We start from the raw sequence: 24,669 nt of genomic DNA, 5'->3' as shown, positions 1-24,669 counted from the left end.
ACGTAGCTACTCAATGTACAAAACTTTGTCACCACGTTGCACCTCAAATTTCTTTCTTGTCCTTTTTAATCCCCATCGCCAGAAAGATGTGCTAACTTGACCACAAGAAAGGTGGTCAAACACGTAAAAGTTAAATCTTCTTTACTCCAGAAAGCATTGAGGTAATAATGCAGTTTGGCTTCAGACACCAGTACCCAATGACATCACATGCGCACTTTTATTAAACACACCCATACACATAATCAAATAAGAAGAAGCTTATTAAAACACTATTAAAACACTATGGTAGTACTGTTTAAAGTGTGTCCAGTTTGGATTAATTTGAATTTCAGAGAGCCGATTTTCCTATTTCATTAAGGCCCAAAGTCACATTATACCTGCTGACGTATGTTCCCGCAAAGTAGATGTTTTATACTGTTTGGGAGTCTGAATCTAAACAACGGCCAACAGTTATCTAAAAATATTTGTTACTATGGAGATATAGGTTGCTTACCAGAGAGGAGTAGGCAATGAGCAACACCAGCAAGATGACCAGAAGCCCCAGAAGATTACTCCAGGCTCTCTGCAGTGAAGAAGTAATCAAACGCATCTTGGGGTTCACATGTAACAGTTTCCACAGTTTAACAGTAGCTAATGACACCAGGAAAGCAATCGTGTATCCCAGGCCTGAGTCTATAATTGCAGACTCATAGAAATTTATAAACCTGGAAAGAAGCACCAACAATCAACTTAGATTTACAATGGTCTTGAAAAATATATATTTACTATTAAATATATCAATAGATTTTATCATACTGAAATATTCAGTCTTTGAAGGCTCAGCTAAGTATAATAATTCTGCGTGATGCACAATGGGCTTGGAGTCACCATTGTGCCATGCAAGCTCAGAATGATTCAGGTAAACGATGTGGGAACAGGTCATCTGGTGTCTTTTAGATCCTATGAAACTACTCAAAAAAGAGCAGGGAATTCACCCGGTATCCTGATTCTCAAACGACCCAACCAAACACCGATTTACAGATCTTGGGCGGCATTCTCCCTTACCCGGCGTGACGGAGGGTCCCGGAGTAGGGGAGTGGCGCCAACCACTCAGGGGTCGGGCCTCCCCAAAGGTGGGGAATTCTCCCCACCTTTGGGGGACAGCCCCGCGCCGGAGCGGTTGCCACCAGAAAACCGGCGCAAAAAAACCGGTGCCCCCGGCAGCGGGGCTGGCCGAAAGGCTTTCGCCGGTCCGCGCATGCGCCGGCAGTGACGTCAGCGGCAGTTGGCCGCTGACGTCACTGCCGACGCATGCGCGATGTGGGGTTCTCTTCCGCCTCCGCCATGGCGGAGGTCGTGGCGGTCGCAGAAGAACATAGTGCAGCCAAGGCACTGGCCCGCAGTCTGATCGGGTGGCCCCGATCGCGGGCCGGGCCACCGTGGGGGCACCCCCCGGGGTTCGATCGCCCCCCGCCCCCCCAGGACCCCGGGGGCCTGCTCGCGCCGCTGAGCCCGCCGTCCCAGAGGTGGTTTAAACCTCGGCGGCGGGAGAGGCCTCCCAGCAGCGGGACCTCGGCCCATCCGGGCCGGAGAATCACCGTAGGGGCCTCTCCGATCGGCGGGGTGAGATTCCTGCCCCCGCCACTTCCCGGGTGGCGGAGAATCTCTGCCATGGCGGGGGCGGGATTTTAGGCGCCCCCAGGCGATTCTCTGACCCTGCTGGGGGTCGGAGAATTTTGCCCCATTTATTAAAACTGCTATTCGTGAGACATATTAATAACTTGGCTCCCAGGTTTGCCCGCTTAACAACAGTGGGTATACTTCAAAAGTAATTCCGCTTGGAGGGGAAGCATTTTCAGATGTCCTGAGGGTGAGACAAGGCAATAGATAAATGTAATTCTTTCTTTTCCTCTCACTCTTTCCTCTCTGCTTTGATTAATGTGTGGCACAGGGAAAGCAAGAAAACGCCAAAATTAACAGATGCTGGGGCAACAGGGTTGTGCAGTGGTTAGCACTGCAGCCTCACGGCGCCGAGGTCCTAGGTTCGATCCTGGCTCTGGGTCACTGTCCATGTGGAGTATGCACATTCTCCCCATGTCTGCATGTGTCTCGCCCCACAATCCAAAAGATGTGCAGGGTAGGTGGATTGGCCACGTTAAATTACCCCTTAATTGTAAAAAATGAATTGAGTACTCTAAATTTATTTTTCAAAAAATTAACAGATGCAAAGAAAGAGTTTGCATTTATACAAAATCTTTCACATTTTCAGATGTGTCAGACTACGTCGCAGGTGGCACGGTAGCACAGTGGGTAGCATTGTTGCTTCATAGTGCCAGGGTCCCAGGTTCGATTTTCGGCTTGGGTCACTGCCTGTGCGGAGTCTGTACGTTCTCCCTGTGTCTGCGTGGGTTTCCTCCGGGTGCTCCGGTTTCCTCCCACAAGCCCCGAAAGACGTGCTGTAAGGTCATTTGGACATTCTGAATTCTCCCTCTGTGTACCCAAATGTGGCGACGAGGGGAATGTAGCGGCTAGGGTCTTTTCACAGTAATCTCATTGCAGTGTTAATGTAAGCCTACTTGTGACAATAAAGATTATTATTATAGGCAGTGAAATTATTTTTGAAACATTAGTGGCTGCTGAAAAGATTGTGGGATTCTCACACTCACAAAATGCATCGAGTTAAATAAATAGAGGCTTGTGCAGAAGAACGATGATTTCACATCATGGTGCATATAAATTTAGCCATGTTTAATTTAGCCATGAGACCATGATTGAACTGCATTGCCTCGAAGTGGGTACTGCTTCGTCTGTCAACAGTAAATTTAAATGCTTAAGACAATGGGTCACATCACCCAGCAAAAAATAATTCTGGGCACAGGCCCAGACAGTAGAATCTCATGACCACTGGTTCGAATACATCTTCAGCAATATGTGGGGTATGAGAATTTGATTAACAACCTGTCCCGATTTTGCAGGTAGTCATTTATAACTCTCGTTCCAAGCACGGCCCGTTTTATATACAAGCCAAACGCACTCCAGCTGCAGAGGATAATGGCCAAATCAATCAGGTTCCATTTGTCCCAGAAGTACTTCATTCTTTTCTGTTTTAGGAGTTTACCCTGAAAGAGAATATTTAGCTTGAGTACATTTGAAAGATTGATAACAAACATCTCTCCTCACAATCACGGTACTGGGTTTAAATTCCACTTGCGATTTTAAAAAATCGTTTCTTTTAACATTTTATATTCCTAAAAATATCTAAATTCAGTCATTCTCCACCGTAATGGTTGATTGGTCTTTTAATACTACAGCATCAATACCGCTTTAAAATCTTCACTCATGAATATGGCAAGCCTTCTGATGGTTCAACTGGTTAATGAGACGTTTAGTTAAATCAGGGCGTTTCCATCTTGGTGCTGAAGTAGCTTTTATCTCAGTCCGAGAACTATGACGAATGTAACAAACTAGCCTCAATCTCCGTGTGACGGGAGGAGAACGTTGACTAGGATTTTCATCACCATCTAATGGTCACCAACTGGAACTGTGCCAGGCCCAACATCACATGAGGGCTGCGCTGAGAGATCAGCTCCATAATGAAGTAGCCTATCGATACTCCCTGTCAAAACTCTCACCATGGCCACTTTGGTGAAGGACTAAAGGGCCACTGGGACATCAGCACAGCGAGGAATAAATCGTTTCAGGGGTGAACTCGTTAAGAAACAGAACAGAAACTTTTATGTAATTATAAAGTAGCTGCACCTCACTTTCTGATTTAAAATAGCGATTATGACGACCAAGTTTGTCTTTAGATAACATGGCTGGATTATATACCGCCTCTGGGGATGGACAGGGAGGTGGAGGTGACAGAATAGGAGGTAGAAGCTGGTGGATGTCCCTCGAGGGGACCTGGTGGCCAATTAAAGTGATTAAGTGGCCAATTAAGCCTGTGTAATATTAGCAACATGTTGCAAAGTTCCAAATATGACTGTGAGTAAATTATACAAACAAACCTCACTTGTGTGCAGTTGGTATGAAGTTGTTTATGTGACTTTGGCAGTCAGAGCACAACCTTCGCCATTATGAAGGAATGGTCTCTGCAGCCGAGCAATGCCAGAAACTAATTTCGGGCCTGTATGAATGGGCTGAGGGTTCAGTCGGTCTGTAGCGAGACCAAAAGCAGCAGACTCAATCTGGTTACGATCGGGTGATTGCTATCTTACATTTGTCTTTGGCAGCATCTGCTGATCAGAGGCTTCAGACAAAACTCCCTTTCTAAAACCTGAAAAATGACCAGTTCCCCCCCCCCCCCCCCACCACACACCAGTCCCCCCCCCCCCCCCCCCCCCCCCCCCACACACACACACACACACACACACACACACAGCTTCTGTCTGACCGGCTGAGTATTTCCAGCATTTGCAGATCTCGTTGCATTTCAGGACAGTTTAGGTGCCGACAGTAGCTCTGATGTCGCTATAGCTTCTTTAAGTGCAATCAGGCTCAGTTTTGCAGAGTAATAAAACAAAACCTCTCTATAACTGTGCCATTTAACATTTTCCTCTTCATGTAGCTCAGTTGGATAAAAGATTTGAACTATCAGGGGACCAACACCAGAATGGCTGGGCTAGCTGCCCCAGCAGAACGTTGGCTCCATTTTGGTGGTGCCACCTCATTGACATCAGATGGTATTGCGGACAGGTGACCCAGCTGGCAGCAACAGAATAAGCCGACTGCACAGAGAGGCACACAAGTGATAGCCCATCTTTTAAAAAAAGTAATTCATGGAATGGGCCAGCATTTACTGCCCATTTCTAATTGCTCTTGAACTGAATGGCTTGCTAAGTTAAAAGTCAGCCAATCTCATTGCTGTGCATCTGGAGTCCCATGTAGGACAGAGCAGGTAAGGATGGCAGATTTCCGTCCCTAAAGAATATTGGCGAACCAGGTGTGTTTTTACAACAATCAATAATATTTTCATGGTCATCTTTAAACTTTTAATTTCAGATTTTATTGGATTCAAATTGCACTACCTACCATCATGGTTTAGCTCACTCAGCTAAATCGCTGGCTTTTAAAGCAGACCAAGCAGGCCAGCAGCATGGTTCGATTCCCGTACCAGCCTCCCCGAACAGGTGCCGGAATGTGGTGACTAGGGGCTTTTCACAGTAACTTCATTGAAGCCTACTCGTGACAATAAGCGATTTTCATTTTTCATTTAATGGGACTTGAACCTAGATTCCCAGAGCATTATCCCTGGTCTCTGGATTATTAGTCCTGTGCCAAAAAAGTATAATAATCTTTATTGTCAGAAGTAAGGGGGCCTCACGGTAGCATGGTGGTTAGCATCAATGCTTCACAGCTCCAGGGTCCCAGGTTCGATTCCCGGCTGGGTCACTGTCTGTGTGGAGTCTGCACGTCCTCCCCGTGTGTGCGTGGGTTTCCTCCGGGTGCTCCGGTTTCCTCCCACAGTCCAAAGATGTGCGGGTTAGGTGGATTGGCCATGCTAAATTGCCCGTAGTGTAAGGTGAATGGGGGGATTGTTGGGTTATGGGTCTACGGGTTACGTGGGTTTAAGTAGGGTGATCATTGTTCGGCACAACATCGAGGGCCGAAGGGCCTGTTCTGTGCTGTACTGTTCTATGTTCTATGTTCTATGTTCTAGACTTACATTAACACTGCAATGAAGTTACTGTGAAAAGCCCCTAGTTGCCACATTCCGGCGCCTGTTTGGGTACACTAAGGGAGAATTCAGAATGTCCAATTCACCTAACAGCACATCTTTCAGGCTGCACGCACACTGAAGGACACACACTCTGAAGGACGCACACTCTGAAGGACACACACTCTGAACGACACACACTCTGAAGGACACACACTCTGAAGGACACACTCTGAAGGATGCACACTCTGAAGAACACACACTCTGAAGGACGCACACTCTGAAGGACACACACTCTGAAGGAGGCACACTCTGAAGGATGCACACTCTGAAGGACACACACTCTGAAGGACACACACACTGAAGGACACACACTCTGAAAGACGCACACTCTGAAGGACACACACTCTGAAGGACACACACTCTGAAAGACGCACACTCTGAAGGACACACACACTGAAGGACACACACACTGAAGGTCACACACACTGAAGGACGCACACTCTGAAAGACGCACACTCTGAAGGACACACACACTGAAGGACACACACTCTGAAGGACACACACACTGAAGGACACAGACTCTGAAGGACACACACTCTGAAGGACACACACTCTGAAGGTCACACACACTGAAGGACACACACTCTGAAGGACACACACTCTGAAGGTCACACACACTGAAGGACGCACACTCTGAAAGACACACACTCTGAACGACACACACTCTGAAGGACACACACTCTGAAGGACACACTCTGAAGGATGCACACTCTGAAGAACACACACTCTGAAGGACGCACACTCTGAAGGACACACACTCTGAAGGAGGCACACTCTGAAGGATGCACACTCTGAAGGACACACACTCTGAAGGACACACACACTGAAGGACACACACTCTGAAAGACGCACACTCTGAAGGACACACACACTGAAGGACACACACACTGAAGGTCACACACACTGAAGGACGCACACTCTGAAAGACGCACACTCTGAAGGACACACACACTGAAGGACACACACTCTGAAGGACACACACACTGAAGGACACACACTCTGAAGGACACACACTCTGAAGGACACACACTCTGAAGGTCACACACACTGAAGGACACACACTCTGAAGGACACACACTCTGAAGGTCACACACACTGAAGGACGCACACTCTGAAAGACGCACACTCTGAAGGACACACACACTGAAGGACACACACACTGAAGGACACACACTCTGAAGGTCACACACACTGAAGGACGCACACTCTGAAAGACGCACACTCTGAAGGACACACACACTGAAGGACACACACTCTGAAGGTCACACACTCTGGAAGATGCACACTCTGAAGGATGCACACTCTGAAAGACGCACACATTGATGGAGGCACTCTCTGAAGGACACACACTCTGAAGGTCACACACTCTGAAGGACACACACTCTGATGGACACACACACTGAAGGTCACACTCTGAAGGACACACACTCTGAAGGACACACACTCTGAAGGTCACACACTCTGAAGGACACACACTCTGAAGGACACACTCTGAAGGACACACACTCTGAAGGACACACACTCTGAAGGACACACACACTGAAGGACACACACTCTGATGGACACACACACTGAAGGTCACACTCTGAAGGACACACACTCTGAAGGACACACACTCTGAAGGACACACACTCTGATGGACACACACACTGAAGGTCACACTCTGAAGGACACACACTCTGAAGGACACACACACTGAAGGACACACACACTGAAGGACACACACTCTGATGGACACACACACTGAAGGTCACACTCTGAAGGACACACACTCTGAAGGACACACACTCTGAAGGACACACACTCTGAAGGATACACACTCTGAAGGACACACACTCTGAAGGACACACACTCTGAACGACACACACTCTGAAGGACACACACTCTGAAGGACACACACTCTGAAGGACACACACTCTGAAGGACACACACTCTGAAGGACGCACACTCTGAAGGGAAGCAGCTACTCGTTGTCACTTCATAATAGCTTCACATTCTACCTACCTGCATAACCATGTAATAAATAACGATGAGTATGAAGATAATTTGTGCTCCAATGATGGAAGAATAATTCTGGTCCACATAGTCGAAAAGTCGGATGATTTCAATTTCCACATTGCCAAGGAAGACACCTGGAAAATGAAGTTTACAATCAATGAGCATTTCCAGCAACACTATAGTATGGTCAAGTGTTTGAGTACTCATCAGCACCAAATATAAGGACAGAATAATAAATATTACAGCACATTAACAAATATTTCTGGTCTAATCCTTCTATTATATCTCCCCAGCTGAGAGATTTAAAAAAAAGGAATATGGGTGTCGCTGACTAGATCAGCAATTGTTGCCAATCCCTAATAGGCCTTGAAAAGGTGATGATGAGCAGCGTTCAAGAACTGCTGTCCGCATGGAGTAGGTACGCCCACAGTGCTGTTAGGGAGGGAGTTCCAGTATTTTGACCCAGCAACAGTGAAGGAACGGTGATATATTTCCAAGTCAAGGAGGTGATCAGTGGTGACATTCCCTTGTGTCAGCTGCTTTTGTCCTTCTGGATAGTAGCAAGTGGGGGTTTGGCATCTTTGCCATCTAAGAAGCCTTGATGAGTTCCTGCTGTGCATCTTGTAGATGGTACACTCTGCTGCTATTGTGCGTCAATGGTGGAGGGAGTGAATGTTTGAAGAAAGGGTGCCAAACAAGCGAGCTGTTTTGTCTTGGATGGTGTCAAGCTTCTTCAGTGTTGCTGGAGCTGCACTCATCCCGGCAAGTGGAGAGTATTCCATCACACTCCTGACTTGTGTCTTGTAGATAGTAGACAGGTTTTGAGGAATGAGGAGGTGAGTTACTCACCACAGGATTCCTGGCCTCTGACCTGTTCTTGCAGCCACAGTATTTATATGGCTAGTCCAGTTCAGTTTCTGATCAATGGTTACCCCCAGAATGTAGGTAGTGGGGGATTCAGTGATGATAATGCCATTGAATATCAAGAGGCAATGGTTAGATCCTCTCTTGTAGAAGATGGTCATTGCCTGGCACGTGTGTGGCACGAATGTAACTGGCCACTTGTCAGCCAAAGCCTGGATATTTTCTAGGTCTTATTGCGTTTGAACATAGACTGCTTCAGTGTCTGAGGAGTTGCGATTGGTGCTGAACATTGTGCAGTCATCAGCAAACTTCCCCACTTCTGACCTTATGATGGAAGGAAGGACATTGATGAAGCAACTGAAGATCGCTGGACCGAGGACATTACCCTGAGGAACTCCTGCAGTGATGTCCCGGGACTGAGATGATTGACTTCCAACCACCACAACCATCTCCCTTTATGCGAGGTATGACTCCAATCAGCAGAGAGTTTCCCCCTGATTCTGAGCCACTGGAAGGTTTGTTGGACAGCACCGGGAATCATGGGAAAGCCACGTGGCTCCCAATTAATTCCTGTGCCATCACTAAGTTCCGGTAGGCTCAAGGATAATGGGTGTCAACTTGCTCATTAATGATCCTGAATGACATCCCACCACAAGTGGGTGAGTTTCCTGCAATTGACACCTTCCTGCCTCCAGCGTCATCATGGGAGCTTTCCTCAGTATCGGGGGACTGATGCGCAGACTTCCCCACGTTTAACTTGGCCGGGCTGCCATGTTTCCCACTGTGATGGTCCGTATTAAACTCCACCCAACAGCAACAGGATTAATCAATCAGAGGCTTCATAGGTAATAAAAACAGAAAATGTGAGAAAATCCCAGCCGGTCTGGCAGTATCTGTGAATGTGGAAACAGAGATAACAGGCGGGAATCTCCATCCCCGGGAATGCCCAGAACGTGTCCCCAATGGGATGGAGAATCCGGCACGGGGCAAAATCGGATTGGTGCTGAGCGCAGATCTGAATGCCATGCTTCCACCCCTCACTGGCAGCGTGAACGGGTTCCACGTCGTACGCCAGCAGGAGCTTGGAAATAACTTTGAATGGGTTGTAATGGCCCATTTGCATCTATTTATTGGGCCTGGCACCCGATGCTCCGCCCACTCATGATTCTTCAGTCCCTGTACCGGGAATCATGTGGGCACGGTTTACTTGTGGACTCTACAATCGTGACCCTGGTGTGGTGGACCTCACGTGGGGAAATGTGCCCACTTGACCCACCATGTGGCCCACCATGCCAGGGCCATGATGGTAGAGAGTATCGGAGCCCATCCCCACCGCAAGTCAGTGCCGACATCCCCCTGCACCACACAGCAGCCCCCAACCCCTGGATTGCCTGGGTAAACCCCTCCCATCCCCATGAATGGGGGGTGACCTGCCTCGCCCCTGCCTAGGGGCCCCTGTGATAGGGAGACTCATCCACAGGGGTCCCTGTAAAAAGAAGTCTCCCCAAAGGAACCCGTGTGATAGGGAGACCCACATAGGAGCCCGTATGATAGGGAGATCCTCCCACAGGAACACATGTGATAGGGAGATGCCCCCAAACAGGAACCTGTGTGATAGGGCGCACCCCCCCCCCCCCTCCACCCTCTCCCCCCCCACAGGGCCTCCTGACTGAAGGGACCACACTCCAGAGACCCCCTGACTATAGGAACCCCCTGACTAAGGATAGCCCCCTCCCCTCCCCCCCCTCCGCAGAAAAGAGAACCCAGTCTGGAAGCTAGAGAGCTGTCCATACAGGGGCTGTGGGAGGCATTATATCTGTAATACGTACCTTGCAGCTCCATGTATCCATTCTTCGAAGGTGAGTAGCTGTGCCTGTGTCTAGTTTCCACAGATTCACCGTCTGCTGTCTATTCATGGTTTTTCCAGTAGTGGCTTGTGATTGACAGCTCGTAAAAACCATCCGCCCTTTGCTCCATTCGCACCACTTCACCCTTCAGTGGCCAAAGTGGTGGAACCCCAATGTTTGGAAACAAAGCCCAAATCAAAGAGATCAAAGTGCACTAAGTGCATTCCAATCACTCAAGCGTGTGATTTCACTGCACTATCGGGGCGGGGAGGGCTACCAGGCAATCCGGTGGTGAGGGGCTGCTCTGTGGTGGTGGGGGATGGTGCTGGGGTCTAATCTGCGGTGTGGGGGGTGGAGAGGTTTGGTGCCAATTTGCAGTACGATCAGGAGGAGTTGCCGGCCGCAGAACTCCGCTATTTAGCCACCCACTCAAGGTGGTGGCACGATATCAGGATCTCCCTGGGACTCCTCTGCATAACTTTGCATGGGCTGAACCTGCTTTACAACAACAAGGGGGATGGTAAAAGTGGTGCAATTCAGCTCCAGCAGGAGAACACCTCCCAAACGGAGAATCCACCTCAACGTTTCGAGTCCATATGACCGATGTTAACTTCTGTTTCTCTCTCTCCACAGATGTTCCTGGACCTGCTGAATCTTCCCAGCATTTTCTGCTTTTAATTACAGATTTTTCCAGAATCCTCAGTATTTTGCTTTTATTATAGGTATGCATAACTCCATCCAAACAAGCAAAGTAATCAAAATAGTCACAGAGTTGTAACTTTCCTGATAGCCTCAAGAGACAGGAACCTCCTCATGAGTTTGCTGGGTATGTGGTATTAAATAGAATTTACAACAGGAACATTGATCGTCCATGTTTGTACAGATCCTTCACATAGCCTGAATCGCAAATGTAAATATTGGGCTGGATTCTCCGTTCCACGAGTCACGTGTTTCTCAGGAGCGCGCCATTTGCTGGCAGCGGGATTCCATACTCCAGCTGCTTATCAATGGGATTTCCCATTGAAGCACCACCACACCACCAGGAAACCCACAGATGGCGGTGCGCTGCCGGCGGGAAAAGAGAATCCCAACGGCCGGTGAATTCCGGGCAATATTTTCTTCCCTTCGCTCAGCTCTTGTTGGTCAGCTCTTCTAACAGTCCCATTTTCTCAGTAATTACTGCATAATATACAATCAAAGCAAAATAGATTTGCCTCTTACCAATAGCTTTCATCTCCAGCATCAGCGTGACTACACAAAAGAGATTTACATTTGCATTGTAAACCGTGAACTCCACGAAGATGGCTCTGGTGTACATATCTACCCAGCTATTGTCCCTTAGATATTTGATCATTCTGCAGGGAAACGTAGAGAACATTAAATAGCCCATCAAAATATTTGCGATGAACTCTTCCAATGGGAAAAAATCCACAGTTGTGTGTCAAAAAAGAAACGGTGAGGCAAAATGATGACAGTGTCTCGAGAGGAAGGTTAGGATTGGGAGTGAACCAGCGAGGAACAGGAAGGTACACGGTCAAAAAGAGCAGCGTGATTGGCCCAGAAGAGGAAAGAGAGCTAAGGCTCTTAGCTTGTGTTTTCAGGGAATTCCCCACTGAAAAGCGCATGCTTGTGAGCAGATTCAACATCAGCCATGAACATTAGCTCTGCTAACACTCATTCTCTAGTGGTGTACACAGGTCCTTGGGGGAAATACTGAAGGGCTGCAGGTAGTGTGGGACCATACATATCCCATTGAGAGGCAGCACTTTCAGGTGGAAAAATCATAAATGCATAAAGGAAGTTTCAAAAGACATTTACTGAAGATCTACCCCCCCCCCACCCCCACCACAAAGGATGAGCTTTGAAAATGAGAACATTTGAAACTGGTGAAGTGGTCGTGAAGCCACAGATTAAAACGATCAAAAAGAGAAAAGCTATAAATGGGTTATTATAGCTATTAAAAACTTTTAATTAATACATCACCCATCAGGAATTAGCCCTTTAGCTCTCACTGTTCATTCATTCATAATTGACCTAGATAAGGGGATTAAGAGCAAGATTTCTAAAACTTGCGAATAACGTGTAATTGTGTGGGAAATTGGCATGGACATTAGGATGTGGATTGCATTCTTCAATGGGTTTCAGAGGAGTTTTAACTCTTAAACTGAGGTTTGTCAGGCAGTGTGCCAAATAGAAACTAGACCTTACTTTTTAAAATAATCTTTTACAAATTCCTGCACCATGTGTCACATCTGGAGAGGTGAAAGAATCCAATAAATATCGTGCTGTTTGTTAGTTTATAACGCAAACCCAGAGGAGTTACATAAAGCAGATGGCTCCGTAACTGAGTGATAATTGTTTCCAGAATGTTTTGGATCATAATGAAACAGCTAGTTCATCTATTTAACATAAGCCAGATGCTCCAATAATGTTTATGGTATAAGTACATGATTATTACACAGATGTAGTCAGAATTATCTTCTTCCTAGAACTCATTGCGTGAAGAAGGAGCAATGTTACTCCCCGTGCTGGTTAAATATCTAACTGTCAGGAGTGGCACAGTAGCGCAGTGGTGACCACCGCTGCCTCATGGCGCCGAGGACCCGAGTTCGATCCCGGCCCTGCATCACTGTCCGTGTGCCGTTTGCACATGTTCCCTATGTGCGCGTGGGTCTCACCCCCACAACCCAAAGATGTGCAGGTTAGGTGGACTGGACATGCCAAATTTGGGTTGCACGGTAGCATTGTGGAGAGCACAATTGCTTCACAGCTCCAAGGTCCCAGGTTCTATTCCGGCTTGGGTCACTGTCTGTGCGGAGTCTGCAGATCCTTGAGGGAACCCCATGGTTCGCTCGAGTGGAAGCCTAACGAGGCATGAAAATCGCACCCTTTGCCATTTTTAGGAAAATTCCACCCCTCGTATTTCTTGCTCCACAATTGATGTCCCACACAAACAGAATACTTTATCTGTACTTTTAAAAATGGAAGCATCAACTAGACTTTCGGTCAGCAAGCAGAGCGGTCGCAAGGAGGGGCTCCCGTCGCGGCGGAGAACAGGGAAGGGAAGGAAAAGGACGCGCACCCAACCCCCCCCCCCCCCTACCCCCCCCCCCCCCCCCCCCCCAACAAACCGGTCATCGGAGGATCCTCGGCAGCAGGAGCGGTGCGGAGGCAGGAGCGGCCCAGCAGTGAAGGCAGGAGCGGCGGCAGGTCCACCCCCCCCCCCCCCCCCCCCCCCCCCCCCCAAGGCCCGGAGCGGAGCGGCGTCTCCACACCCCACAACCCCCAGTGCGGTCCCGGAGCGGCAGCCCCCCCCCCCCCCAGGCCCGGAGCGGAGCGCCCCCCCCCCCCCCCAGCGCAGTCCCGGATCGGCGGCCCCCCCCCCCCCCGGCCCGGAGCGGAGCGGTGTCTCCACACCCCCACTCCACCACCCCCCCCCCCCCCCTCCCCCCGGTGCGGTCCCGGAGCGGCATCTCCACAACCCCCCCCCCCAACCGGCAGCGACCACCACGTGGCAATGGCAAAGGACTGGACAACATCCTCTCTCTCTCTCTCTCCTGCGTGAGAGGGGAAGGGGGAAAGTGGGGAAAAAAAAGAAGAGGACTTTTATTTTAAAAAGAAAACTGCTAAAGAGAAAGGGGGAGGGATATATATATTATTTTCTCTTTTTACACCCATTCCCATCAAAATAAGCCCACCTGAGAGGAGTTGCATAAAAGCGGGGGGGTGGTGGAGAAAATAATTGATAAACAAATAAATAAAATAAAAATAGGGCGCGGAAAAAGGGGGAAAAGAAAAACAAGGGGAGAAGAAAAGATGAAAAGGAAGGGGGAGAAAAAAAATGCCAGAAGGGAGCCAAGGGAGAGGGGGCACCAAAAGCAGGCGGGACAAAGGGCAAGCCAGCTCAGGCGAGCGGATTAGCACACGAAGCGGCGGGACGGATGTATCGCCGCATCAAAAAGAGCCGGACAGACAGGTCCATACACCTGTAGTCCCCCGGGGCTAGAGGGGGGCTGGAATTGGAGGAAGCCTTTACTGAGGTGGTGAGGGAGCAGCTGCAGGCAATCAAGGCAGAGGGGAAAGCAGACGCAGAAGCCGCAGTACAGGCAGCAGTGGCCAGGGCCATGGCAGGGGTGCAGCAGGCTCTGACCAGATTGGAGGAGAAAGTGGATGCCCAAGGGGAGAAACTGGAAGCTCAAGGGGAGAAACTGGAAGCCCAGGAGGCGACCATTAAGGAGCTGGAGAAAGCAGCGACAGACATGAGCGACCGGGTCACGGCCCTGGAGAGGGAAGTCGCGAGACTGGGCGCAACACAGGGGAGCCTGAAGGGCAGGGTAGAAGACCAGGAAAACAGCTCGAGAAGGCAAAATGTTAGCATAGTGGGCCTGCCAGAGGGGACCGAGGGTAAAAACCCCACAGCATACGTGGCTGCAATGCTGGGCAACTTAGTGGGGAGGAAAGCTTTCCCCATCCCACCAGATTTGGACAGAGCACATCGGTCGCTGCGCCCAAAGCCCAAGGCAGGGAAACACCCGAGAGCCGTTATCGCTAAACTGCACCGGTACCAGGATAGGGAGACAATCCTGCGCTGGGCCAGGAAAAATAGAGCCTGCAAATGGGACGGGCACACCATCCGAATTTATGAAGATCTTGGAGTGGATATATCTAAGAAACGGGCTGAGTTTAACAGAGCGAAAGCAGCTCTCTACAGGAGCAGAGTGCGTTTTGGTATGCTGTACCCAGCGAAACTCTGGGTCACATACCAAAATAAGGAATATTTCTTTACAGCCCCTGCTGAGGCGAATAGGTTCGTCGAGGAGCACGGGCTGGAAGAACACGAGGGGGGGTAGGGACGAGGGGCCCCTGGCAAGGAGCAACGACACGCCAACGGGTAGGATGGGGGAAGAACGGGCAGAAAACCGTAGAGGCCAGGTAGAGGAGAAGCGAGACAACAACCTCCGAGAGGGGAGCCACCGTAATAGCAGGAAAGCTAGCGCCGGGGGCACGCAACAAAGCAGGGCCGCAGCGCACCCCCAACAGGGGGGAAGGCGCCAGGCAGGGGAGGGGGGGGGGGATCACCCATCAAAGTCGGGAGAGCAAACGGGGACAGGAATAGGGGATAGAGGAGCAAAGGAGGGGTATACAGGGGAGGAGGGTAAAGGGAGAGACCGGGGGGGGGGGGGGGGGGGGGGGGGGGCACACAGGGAGCGAGAGACCAGGGAGGGGAATGCAGGGACAAAGGGACAAAAGGGGCCAGAAAAGGAACAGGGCTACAAAGTACCACAACCAAGGGCTCGGAACAAGGAACCGCTGCAAGCACCCACCCAGTACGGTCTGTGGGCGAAGGGTCCCCCCGGAGTGCAGGGGACTACCCGTGTGGCGGACACACAGTGGACGGCCATGGCGGGTGCCCCCGGGACAAGGGGAAACCCCAGAGGGCAGGGGCACGTCCACCAGACAAACATGGTTAATCCCACAGGAACGAGGGGGCAGAAGCCCCCCACCAGGATAATCACCTGGAACGTAAGGGGACTTAACGGCCCAGTGAAGAGATCTAGAGTCCTCACCCACCTCAGAAACATGAGGGCCGACATAGTCTTCCTCCAAGAGACGCATCTGAGGGAGCAGGACCAACTGCGGGTAAGAAAGGGCTGGGTGGGACAAACCTACCATTCCTGTTATGGGACAAGGGCCAGGGGGGTGGCGATCCTGATTGGCAAGAGGACAATGTTTAGGGCGACAAAGACGGTTACAGACCCAGGGGGGCGGTATGTCATGGTCAGCGGGGCCCTGGATGGGGGGCCGGTAGTCCTAGTCAACGTGTACGCGCCCAACTGGGACGACACCAGCTTCATCAAAAAGACCATGGCAGAAATCCCGGACATAGTGACACATCGACTAATCATGGGGGGGGGGGGACTTCAACTGTGTACAGGACCCAAAGACGGACAGATCAAACCCCAGAACGGGGAAAACCTCAAACATGGCAAGGGAACTCAGTCACTTTATGGAGCAGATGGGAGCAGTGGACCCCTGAAGGTTTGCCCACCCGGGAGAGAAAGAATTCTCCTTCTTCTCCCCAGTACACAACGTGTTCACCAGAATTGGCTTCTTTGTGGTGGGGAAAACGGTGCTTCCAGGGATAGACAAGGTGGAATACTCCGCAATTGTGATATCAGACCACGCCCCACACTACATGGACGTGCGGCTAGAGACGGGAAGGGCCCAGCGCCCCACATGGAGGTTGGACGGTGCCTTACTAGCTGACAAGGCCTTCAGCGAAAGGATAGTGCGGGCCATAGCGGAGTACACGGAGAACAACCAAAACGGGGAGGTATCATCCTCCACGTTCTGGGAAGCGCTTAAGGCCGTACTAAGAGGGGAAATCATTGCCTTCAAAGCGCAAAGAGATAGGGAGGAAAGGGTGGCTGGGCAGAAGCTGGTCGACTCCATACTGGAGGTAGACCGTAAATACTCCGAGGACCCGACCGTAGAGCTCCTGGCGGAGAGAAAAGAACTACAAAGGAACTTTGACCTGCTCTCCACCAGGAAAGCAGTGCACCAACTCCGCCAGGCGCGCAGGACCCTGTACGAACACAGAGACAAAGCCAGCCGCCTGTTGGCACACCAGCAGAGAAAGCAGGCAGCCACCAGAGAAATTGCGCAAATCAGGGGTACCAGAGGCACGTTGAAAACAGAACCAGAAAAGATCAACAAAACCTTCAAGGCCTTCTACCAAGAGCTGTACACCTCAGAGCCCCCAACGGGGAAGGCTGGGATGAACCGGTTCCTTGATGGACTGGACATACCAGTCGTGGGAGAGGGCAGAAAACGGGGCCTGGAAGCACCACTAGCACTGGGAGAGATCATGGACAGCATTAGCTCCATGCAGACGGGGAAGGCGCCGGGACCGGACGGATTCCCGGCGGACTTTTACAAAAAATTTGCGACAGCGCTGGCCCCGCACCTGCGGGAGATGTTCACAGACTCGCTAGCTAGGGGCACACTGCCACCCACGTTAGCACAGGCCCCAATCTCGCTGATACCTAAGAAAGACAAAGACCCAACGGAATGTGGGTCATACAGACCCATATCTCTGCTGAACGCAGACGCCAAAATACTGGCCAAAATCCTAGCCAAAAGGCTAGAAGACTGTGTGCCAGAGGTGGTCACAGAGGACGAGACGGGCTTCGTCAAAGGTAGACAGCTTACCGCGAACATCAGGTGCCTGCTGAACGTGATAATGACCCCCTCCGGGGAGAGAACACAAGAGGTGATCGTCTCCCTGGACGCAGAAAAGGCCTTCGACAGAGTCGAATGGAAATACCTCATAGAGGTACTGGAGCGGTTCGGGCTTGGAACAGGGTTCACCGCTTGGGTAAAGCTCCTATACAATGCTCCCATGGCGAGTGTACGGACCAACAATACCAACTCTCAATACTTCCAGCTGCACAGGGGCACCAGACAAGGATGCCCACTGTCCCCGCTGCTGTTCGCACTAGCAATCGAACCGCTAGCAATCGCGCTCAGGGCAGCAAAAAATTGGAAGGGGATTCGAAGGGGAGGTAGAGAGCACAGAGTCTCACTCTATGCGGATGATCTGCTCCTCTATATCTCGGACCCACAAAGCAGCATGGACGGAATCATAGCGCTCCTGAAAGAGTTTGGAGCCTTCTCGGGCTACAAACTCAACATGAGCAAAAGTGAGATCTTCCCAGTACACCCGCAAGGGGGGGGGAGGGGGGGGGGGGGGGGGGGGGCAGCACTAAAGGGGCTGCCGTTCAAACAAGCCCGACACAAATTCCGCTACCTGGGGATCCAAATAGCCCATGACTGGAAAGGGATCCACAAATGGAACCTCACCAGCCTGACGGAGGAAGTTAAAAAGGACCTGCAAAGATGGAACACACTCCCGCTCTCCCTCACGGGGAGAGTCCAGACGATCAAAATGAACGTACTGCCCAGGTTCCTCTTCCTGTTTAGATCCATTCTGATCTACATCCCCAAGGCCTTTTTCAAAGCGCTGGACAAACTTATCATGGCGTTCGTATGGGGGGGTGGGGGGGGGGGGGGGGGGGGGGGGGGGGGGTTAAAAATGCTGGGATCCCAAAGAAGGTCCTGCAAAAAACAAAATCCAGGGGGGGGCTAGCCCTCCCGAATCTACAATTCTACCACTAGGCGGCAACAGCCGAGCGAGTAAGGGGATGGATCCAGGAGCCAGAAGCCGAGTGGGTGTTTGCGGAGGAGGCCTCCTGCATGGGGACCTCCCTCCGGGCCCTCGCCACGGCAGCACTCCCATCCCCACCCAAAAAACACTCCAGCAGCCCAGTGGTGACAGCCACCCTCCAATCCTGGAACCAACTGCGGCAGCAATTTGGCCTGACCAAAATGTCGGACAAGGCTCCCATCTGCAACAACCATAGGTTCACACCAGCACTGACTGACGCCACCTTCAAAAGGTGGAGGCAGGACCTATACACGGACGACAGGATCGCAACACTGGACGAACTGACAGAGAAATTTCAGCTAGCTGGGGGGAACGAGCTACGGTACCTGCAGCTCAAAAACTTCCTACGAAAGGAGACAAGGACGTACCCACAACCGCCACGACAGACACTACTGGAAGACCTACTGGACGCAAGTATCCTAGAGAAAGGGAACTGTAGCAACATGTTAGGCCGACTGGTAGATAGGGACGACACCGTACTGGACGCAACAAGAAGGAAATGGGAGGACGTCCTGGGGATGGAGATAGGGTGGGGACTCTGGAGCGAGGCACTGCATAGGGTCAACTCCACCTCCACGTGCGCAAGGCTCAGCCTGACGCAACTAAAAGTGGTACATGGAGCCCACTTAACAAGAAACCGTATGAGTAGGTTCTTCCCGGAGGTGGAGGACAGATGTGAACGGTGCCAAAGAGGCCCGGCCAACCACGCCCACATGTTCTGGTCTTGCCCCAGACTTGTGGAGTACTGGACAGCCTTCTTCAAGGCTATGTCCAAAGTGGTGGGGGTGAGGGGGGAGCCATGCCCGATTGTGGCAGTCTTCGGGGTTTCAGACCAGCCAGATATATTCCTGGGGAGGAGGGCGGACGCCCTTGCCTTTGCCTCCCTGATCGCCCGCCGTAGAATCCTGTTTGGCTGGCGGTCAGCAGCACCGCCCAGAGCTGCAGGCTGGCTGTCCGACCTCTCGGAATCTCTCCAAATGGAGAAAATCAAATTCGCCATCCGAGGGCCGGACGACGGCTTCCACAGAACGTGGGAGCCATTCATGCAATTGCTCCGGGACCTGTTTGTGGCCAATGAACAAGAAGAAGAATAGTCGGGCGGCCAAGAATCAGGGGAAAATGGACAGGTAGCCGGGGGGGTGGGGGGGGGGGGGGGGGGGGTGGGGGGGGGGGGGGGGGGGGGTGCTACGGGTTCGTTATGGGGGTTTGATGGCTAGCTAAGGCCCCAAACCAAACTGTAAATAAATGCCAATAAACATGTGCCTCGGCCATATTGGGGAATGTAAAATATGTATGCCGGCTAAAGGGGGGAGGCCACAGTTATTATTATGAAGATGCTTACCTGTAAATATATATGTTAATTTTTGCGTGTTCTTTTTTTTTCTCTCTCTCTCTAACAATTTGTAATTTGTTCAATATAAAACATGAAAACTGAATAAAAAACATTTATAAAAAAAAATGGAAGCATCAATTACCTGGCTGCAGCTTTGCGTTCTGTTCCGATCTCAGCCACAAAGCCGCCTCCACGATAAACAGCGAGCTTCCCCCAAATCGGATATCCATTTAGCTGTGACTCACTCTGATAATGCCAGATTGAAGTTAACCATGGGAATTCCGTGTTTCCACTGAAATTCCTTTTCGTTCCAAAGACCGACATATCTTCATCACCGTAGGAGTAAGGAACCCGGCATTCCTTAATGCTATCCACCAACCTTGTTGGCACAGGGCAAGGAGCTGGTTTCACTCGCAACTGTCGAATGCGAGGACTTCCAAGCAGCTTTGAATTCCCATCAGTGATAAATCCTGGTTAAAGAGTACATAGTGATTTTCAGATCAGTCCTAACATTAACTTGTTATGTTCAAAGTCAATGAATAGCAAATCTTCCCTAGTGCTATCCAGCATATATTTCAACTACTTAAGTTGCCATTCTTAGGGTATATATAAAATAAATATCTTCACTGCCATATTGGCACGATTCAGTGGAAGATTTTGGGTGTTTGGCGGGTGTTTCACGTTGACCGCAATGGCGAGATAGCGACCTATGTGCCACCCGGCTTAATCCCAAAAATGAGCCCCCACGAGACTCCGCATCACTGTCTGATTCACCCAACTCACACCTCAGCAGCTCACTGCGAGCAAGTGGAGCTGTTCTGAAAAGCTCCCTTACTACTCACTCCCAGTCAACACACTCGTCATAGTAAATTCTGGAGACGATGAGGGCCTCCGGGCATGTCAAACACTCGCTACAGCCGGTCCTCCATCCTCTGGATCCTCCGCGGGGTCGTCCTCCAGCTACTCCTCAGACAAGGCCACATGTCTTCTCGCCCAGCATATTGCTCCGTTGCACCAGGTTGTGGATGGCACAAGACAGGGGTCTCTTTTCTGGGGGGCTTCCTGACAGGGGCTCTCTTTTCTGGGGGGCTTCCTGACAGGGGCCCTCTTCTCTGGGGGACTTCCTGACAGGGCCCGATTCCTGGACCTCAAATTAGCAAACGTCTGTTTGGGAGTCTAAGGACAAATGCAAACTTTTTTTACAGCATTTTAAACATGGATTTGACTGTTTTGCTTTAAGCATTATTTTCAAGTTACCTTCATAAACTCCATATAGGTTGGGTAATAAAATTTCATCAGTCCAAATATAAATGTCATCGATAGTCAGAGATCCATTGAACTTCTTGGTAAAACTATTATTGAGGGCCTTGCTGAAATAAAATGAATGAGGGTTCCGCTCTCCATAAGCAATAATAGCCAGCATCACCAGAAATCCCACATGGGCTAAAGAAAAGGGAACAAAGTATATGAGAGCTCACAGAAACTAATTTCATATTTACCCCTATTTTTACCATATTTATCAGACTGATTTAAAAGTCACACAGCCACTTTTTTGTCAATGACTGGCAGGGAAAATACTGCTTTATTTGGGCATCAGTCACAGCCCTTGTCCGTGAAGCGTTATTTATCCATTGGATGTTTATGGTCAATAGCGATTGGAATAATGGCACAAAAGTGGTTAAAGCAGCTTGGCCAAAGCGTTGACATTCAACCATCCAGCACCACCTCTGAAAGAGCAATACTCAAACCATTTCTATAATTCTTATCTTTTTATCATTCATCACATGATTTACACAGTTCTAACTAACGAGCAATGAGGTTTTTTACAAATTTTAAAATACGTTTGTCTCCCGGGCAGCACGGTAGCATAGTGGATAGCACAATGGCTTCACAGCTCCAGGGTCCCAGGTTCGATTCCCGGCTTGGGTCACTGTCTGTGTGGAGTCTGCACGTTCTCCCCGTGTGTGCGTGGGTTTCCTCCGGGTGCTCCGGTTTCCTCCCACAGTCCAAAGATGTGCAGATTAGGTGGATTGGCCATGACAAATTGCCCTTAGTGTCCAAAATTGCCCTTAGTGTTGGATGGGGTTACTGGGTTATGGGGATAGGGTGTGGTTGTGGGCTTGGGTAGGGTGCTCTTTCCAAGAGCCGGTGCAGACTCAATCAGCCAAATGGCCTCCTTCTGCACTGTAAATTCTATGAAAGCATCAATGAAAGCACAATCTGTAATTGTCTCCCTGTTTCTTTATTTAAATTATTTTTCCCTCTCTTTTGCTGCCTGTTCAACGGCCTTTTCAAAAATTCATTGACAGGATGTGGGCGTCGCTGGCTGGACTAGCATTTATTTTCCATCCCTATCTGCCCACCGTTTCAGAGGGCATTTGAGCGTGAATCACAATGTAGCCAGACCAGGTAAGGGGCAAAATTCTCTGTTACGTAGTCCGTGTTCTTCCGCTGGAGCTGAATTGCAGTCAGCAATCCTCGCCATGCAAGTTTATGCATGGCAAGGAATACGAGGGACTCCCGAAGGATTCCTGCTATTGGACCACCATTTTTAGCAGGCAGCGCAATAGCAAAGTTCCGTGGCTGGTCACCATCAAAGAGAGTTAAGTGCTGTCAATTTCTGGCTCAGCACTTCAAAATCACTCAAGTGTGAAGGGGCATGATTGGAGTGCACTTAACTCTCGTTGATGTGGTTGATGTCTGTAAACATTGTGGTTTCAGCACATAGACTTACTCATTCATGAAGAAGATGAATGAAGCAAGACTAACAGCTGGTTTGTGGAAACGTTCAATCACAGCCCACTACCAGAAATGAGTGAATGGCTTGCAGCTAATGGATCTGATGGTTTAAACACGGTTCACAGCTGTTCTCTTTCCAGGTGCTTCCAGGTAAGTGTTACAATTGTAATTTTTTTTTCACTGTCCCCGTCACTGCTCCCTAGCTTTCAGACAGGGGTTTCTTTGGTGGGGCTCCCTGGGGGGGTCACTCTAGTTAGGGAGTTCCTGTGGGGGATTCCTTTAGTTAGGGGGTTCCTGTGGGGGATGCCCCTAGTTAGGGGGTTCCTGGGGGAGGGTCTCCTCTTTTAGGGGTTCTCTGGGGTGGGGAAGTCTGGTAGGGGTCTGGTAGGGGAGGGGTGGGCAGGATGTGCATTGTGGGAGGTGGACCTCGGGTCCCACCACGAGGACCACCACGTCAGGTTCACATTTGGCGATATCTGTTGTTGTCCACGCCCACATGATTCCCGGCCCAGAAGACTGTATAATCGCGAGGGCCCGGAGAATCTGGTGCCAGGCCCGCTTAGTGGGCATTCTCCCGTTGGTGTGTGGGTGCGAATCCCAATCCCGGTCCTGTGGGGGGTCAGATCATCATAATTAGCTCGACGCCCAGCTCCAATTTTTCCGGGTCGCCCAATTCTCCTCCACATCGGGGACCCCACTACCGACGGCGGAGAATTTAGCCCAAGATTTTCTTCCCTATAGGGCAGGCAACCAGATGGGGTTTTACAACAATGGACAGTGGTTTAATGGTCAATATTAGAATTTTAATTCTAGACTTCTGTTGAATTCAACTCTATTTACCACAGTGGGATTTGAACCCAGGTCCCTTGATCATGCCATGGGATTACTAGTCTAGTGACAATACCACTACGCCACCACCTCCCCAACTAGATACTTCCATTTGTTCTCCCCTTGTGTGCCTTACATTGTTGTCAATGCCTGTCTCATGTTCTGATTCATTCTTGCTCTCTCTCATTATAAATTTTGCCTTCATTATGTATCTTCACCTATTTGTTTCCCATTCTCTCTGTATCCCAATCATATACTCACTTGATCAGTTGGTAGAGCACATTTGGGTTAAAGCTCTATCACAGATGTAAATGCCCCTAAGGTTGGGTGCCTTTTCTGGTGCCTACCCAATCCACCCCCATTTTATATGCAGCAGGAGAGACTTTGGGCATTCCACCTGATCTAGGGCTGAGACAAGGCTGAGGCATTCGCAACAATCTTCAGCTAGAAGTGCCGAGTGGATAATCCATCTCGGTCTCCTCTGGAAGTCCCCAGCGTCATAGATGTCAGTCTTCAACCAATACAATTCTCTCCACGTGATATCAAGAAACGGCTGAAGGCACTGGATACAGCAAAGGCCCTGACAATATCGCGGCAATAGTACTGAGGACTTGTGCTCCAGAACTGACCACACCTCTAGCCAAGCTGTTCCAGAACAGCTATAATATTGGCACCTACTCAGCAACGTGGAAAAGAGCATCGTTAGCACAGTAGGCAGCGCGTCAGTCTCATAACCTGAAGGTCGTGAGTTCGAGCCTCACACGGGGCACACGCTTTTGGGAGGCACGGTAGCACAGTAGGTAGCATTGTTGCTTCATAGCTCCAGGTTTGACTCCTGGCTTGGGTCACCGTGTGGAGTCTGCACGTTCTCCCCATGTCTGTGTGGATTTCTTCCGGGTGCTCCGGTTTCTTCCCACAAGTCCCGAAAGATGTGCTGGTAGGTCATTTGGACGTGGGGAGGGGGGAGGGGGGAGGGCATTTCTGTCATCTTCACCAGAGAGGCAGAAGCCCCGGTGATATGTAAAATACTGCCCATAAAGTTGGTCAAACGTCCAATCCTTACAGATATCCATGTTTATTGCCTTTGATTGCTTCAAATTTCTCCAGGTTTTCGGTAATTTTATTCTATATA

General features: G+C 50.1%; 1 protein-coding gene and 1 non-coding gene across 2 annotated transcripts in view; one reads left to right on the top strand and one right to left on the bottom strand.

Moving 5' to 3' along the window:
• LOC119970874 (polycystic kidney disease protein 1-like 2) overlaps positions 1-24,669 on the bottom strand; it is a 129,640-nt gene that overhangs the window by 16,748 nt on the left and 88,223 nt on the right. The window contains exons 28-33 of the mRNA XM_038805983.1: positions 21,228-21,413; positions 20,113-20,440; positions 11,632-11,765; positions 7,706-7,833; positions 2,938-3,098; positions 494-704 (exon numbers count right to left, since the gene is read on the bottom strand). Coding sequence (XP_038661911.1) covers positions 494-704; positions 2,938-3,098; positions 7,706-7,833; positions 11,632-11,765; positions 20,113-20,440; positions 21,228-21,413 — 1,148 coding nt within the window. The remainder of the gene's footprint in view (positions 1-493; positions 705-2,937; positions 3,099-7,705; positions 7,834-11,631; positions 11,766-20,112; positions 20,441-21,227; positions 21,414-24,669) is intronic.
• On the top strand, positions 24,234-24,306 carry trnam-cau. Its single transcript has one exon. It is a non-coding gene; the product is annotated as a tRNA-Met (tRNA).

The sequence above is a fragment of the Scyliorhinus canicula genome, chromosome 9 (assembly GCF_902713615.1).
Source record: "Scyliorhinus canicula chromosome 9, sScyCan1.1, whole genome shotgun sequence".
NCBI classification, from domain to species: Eukaryota; Metazoa; Chordata; class Chondrichthyes; order Carcharhiniformes; family Scyliorhinidae; genus Scyliorhinus; species Scyliorhinus canicula.
This window is presented reverse-complemented; position numbering and strand designations above follow the sequence as displayed.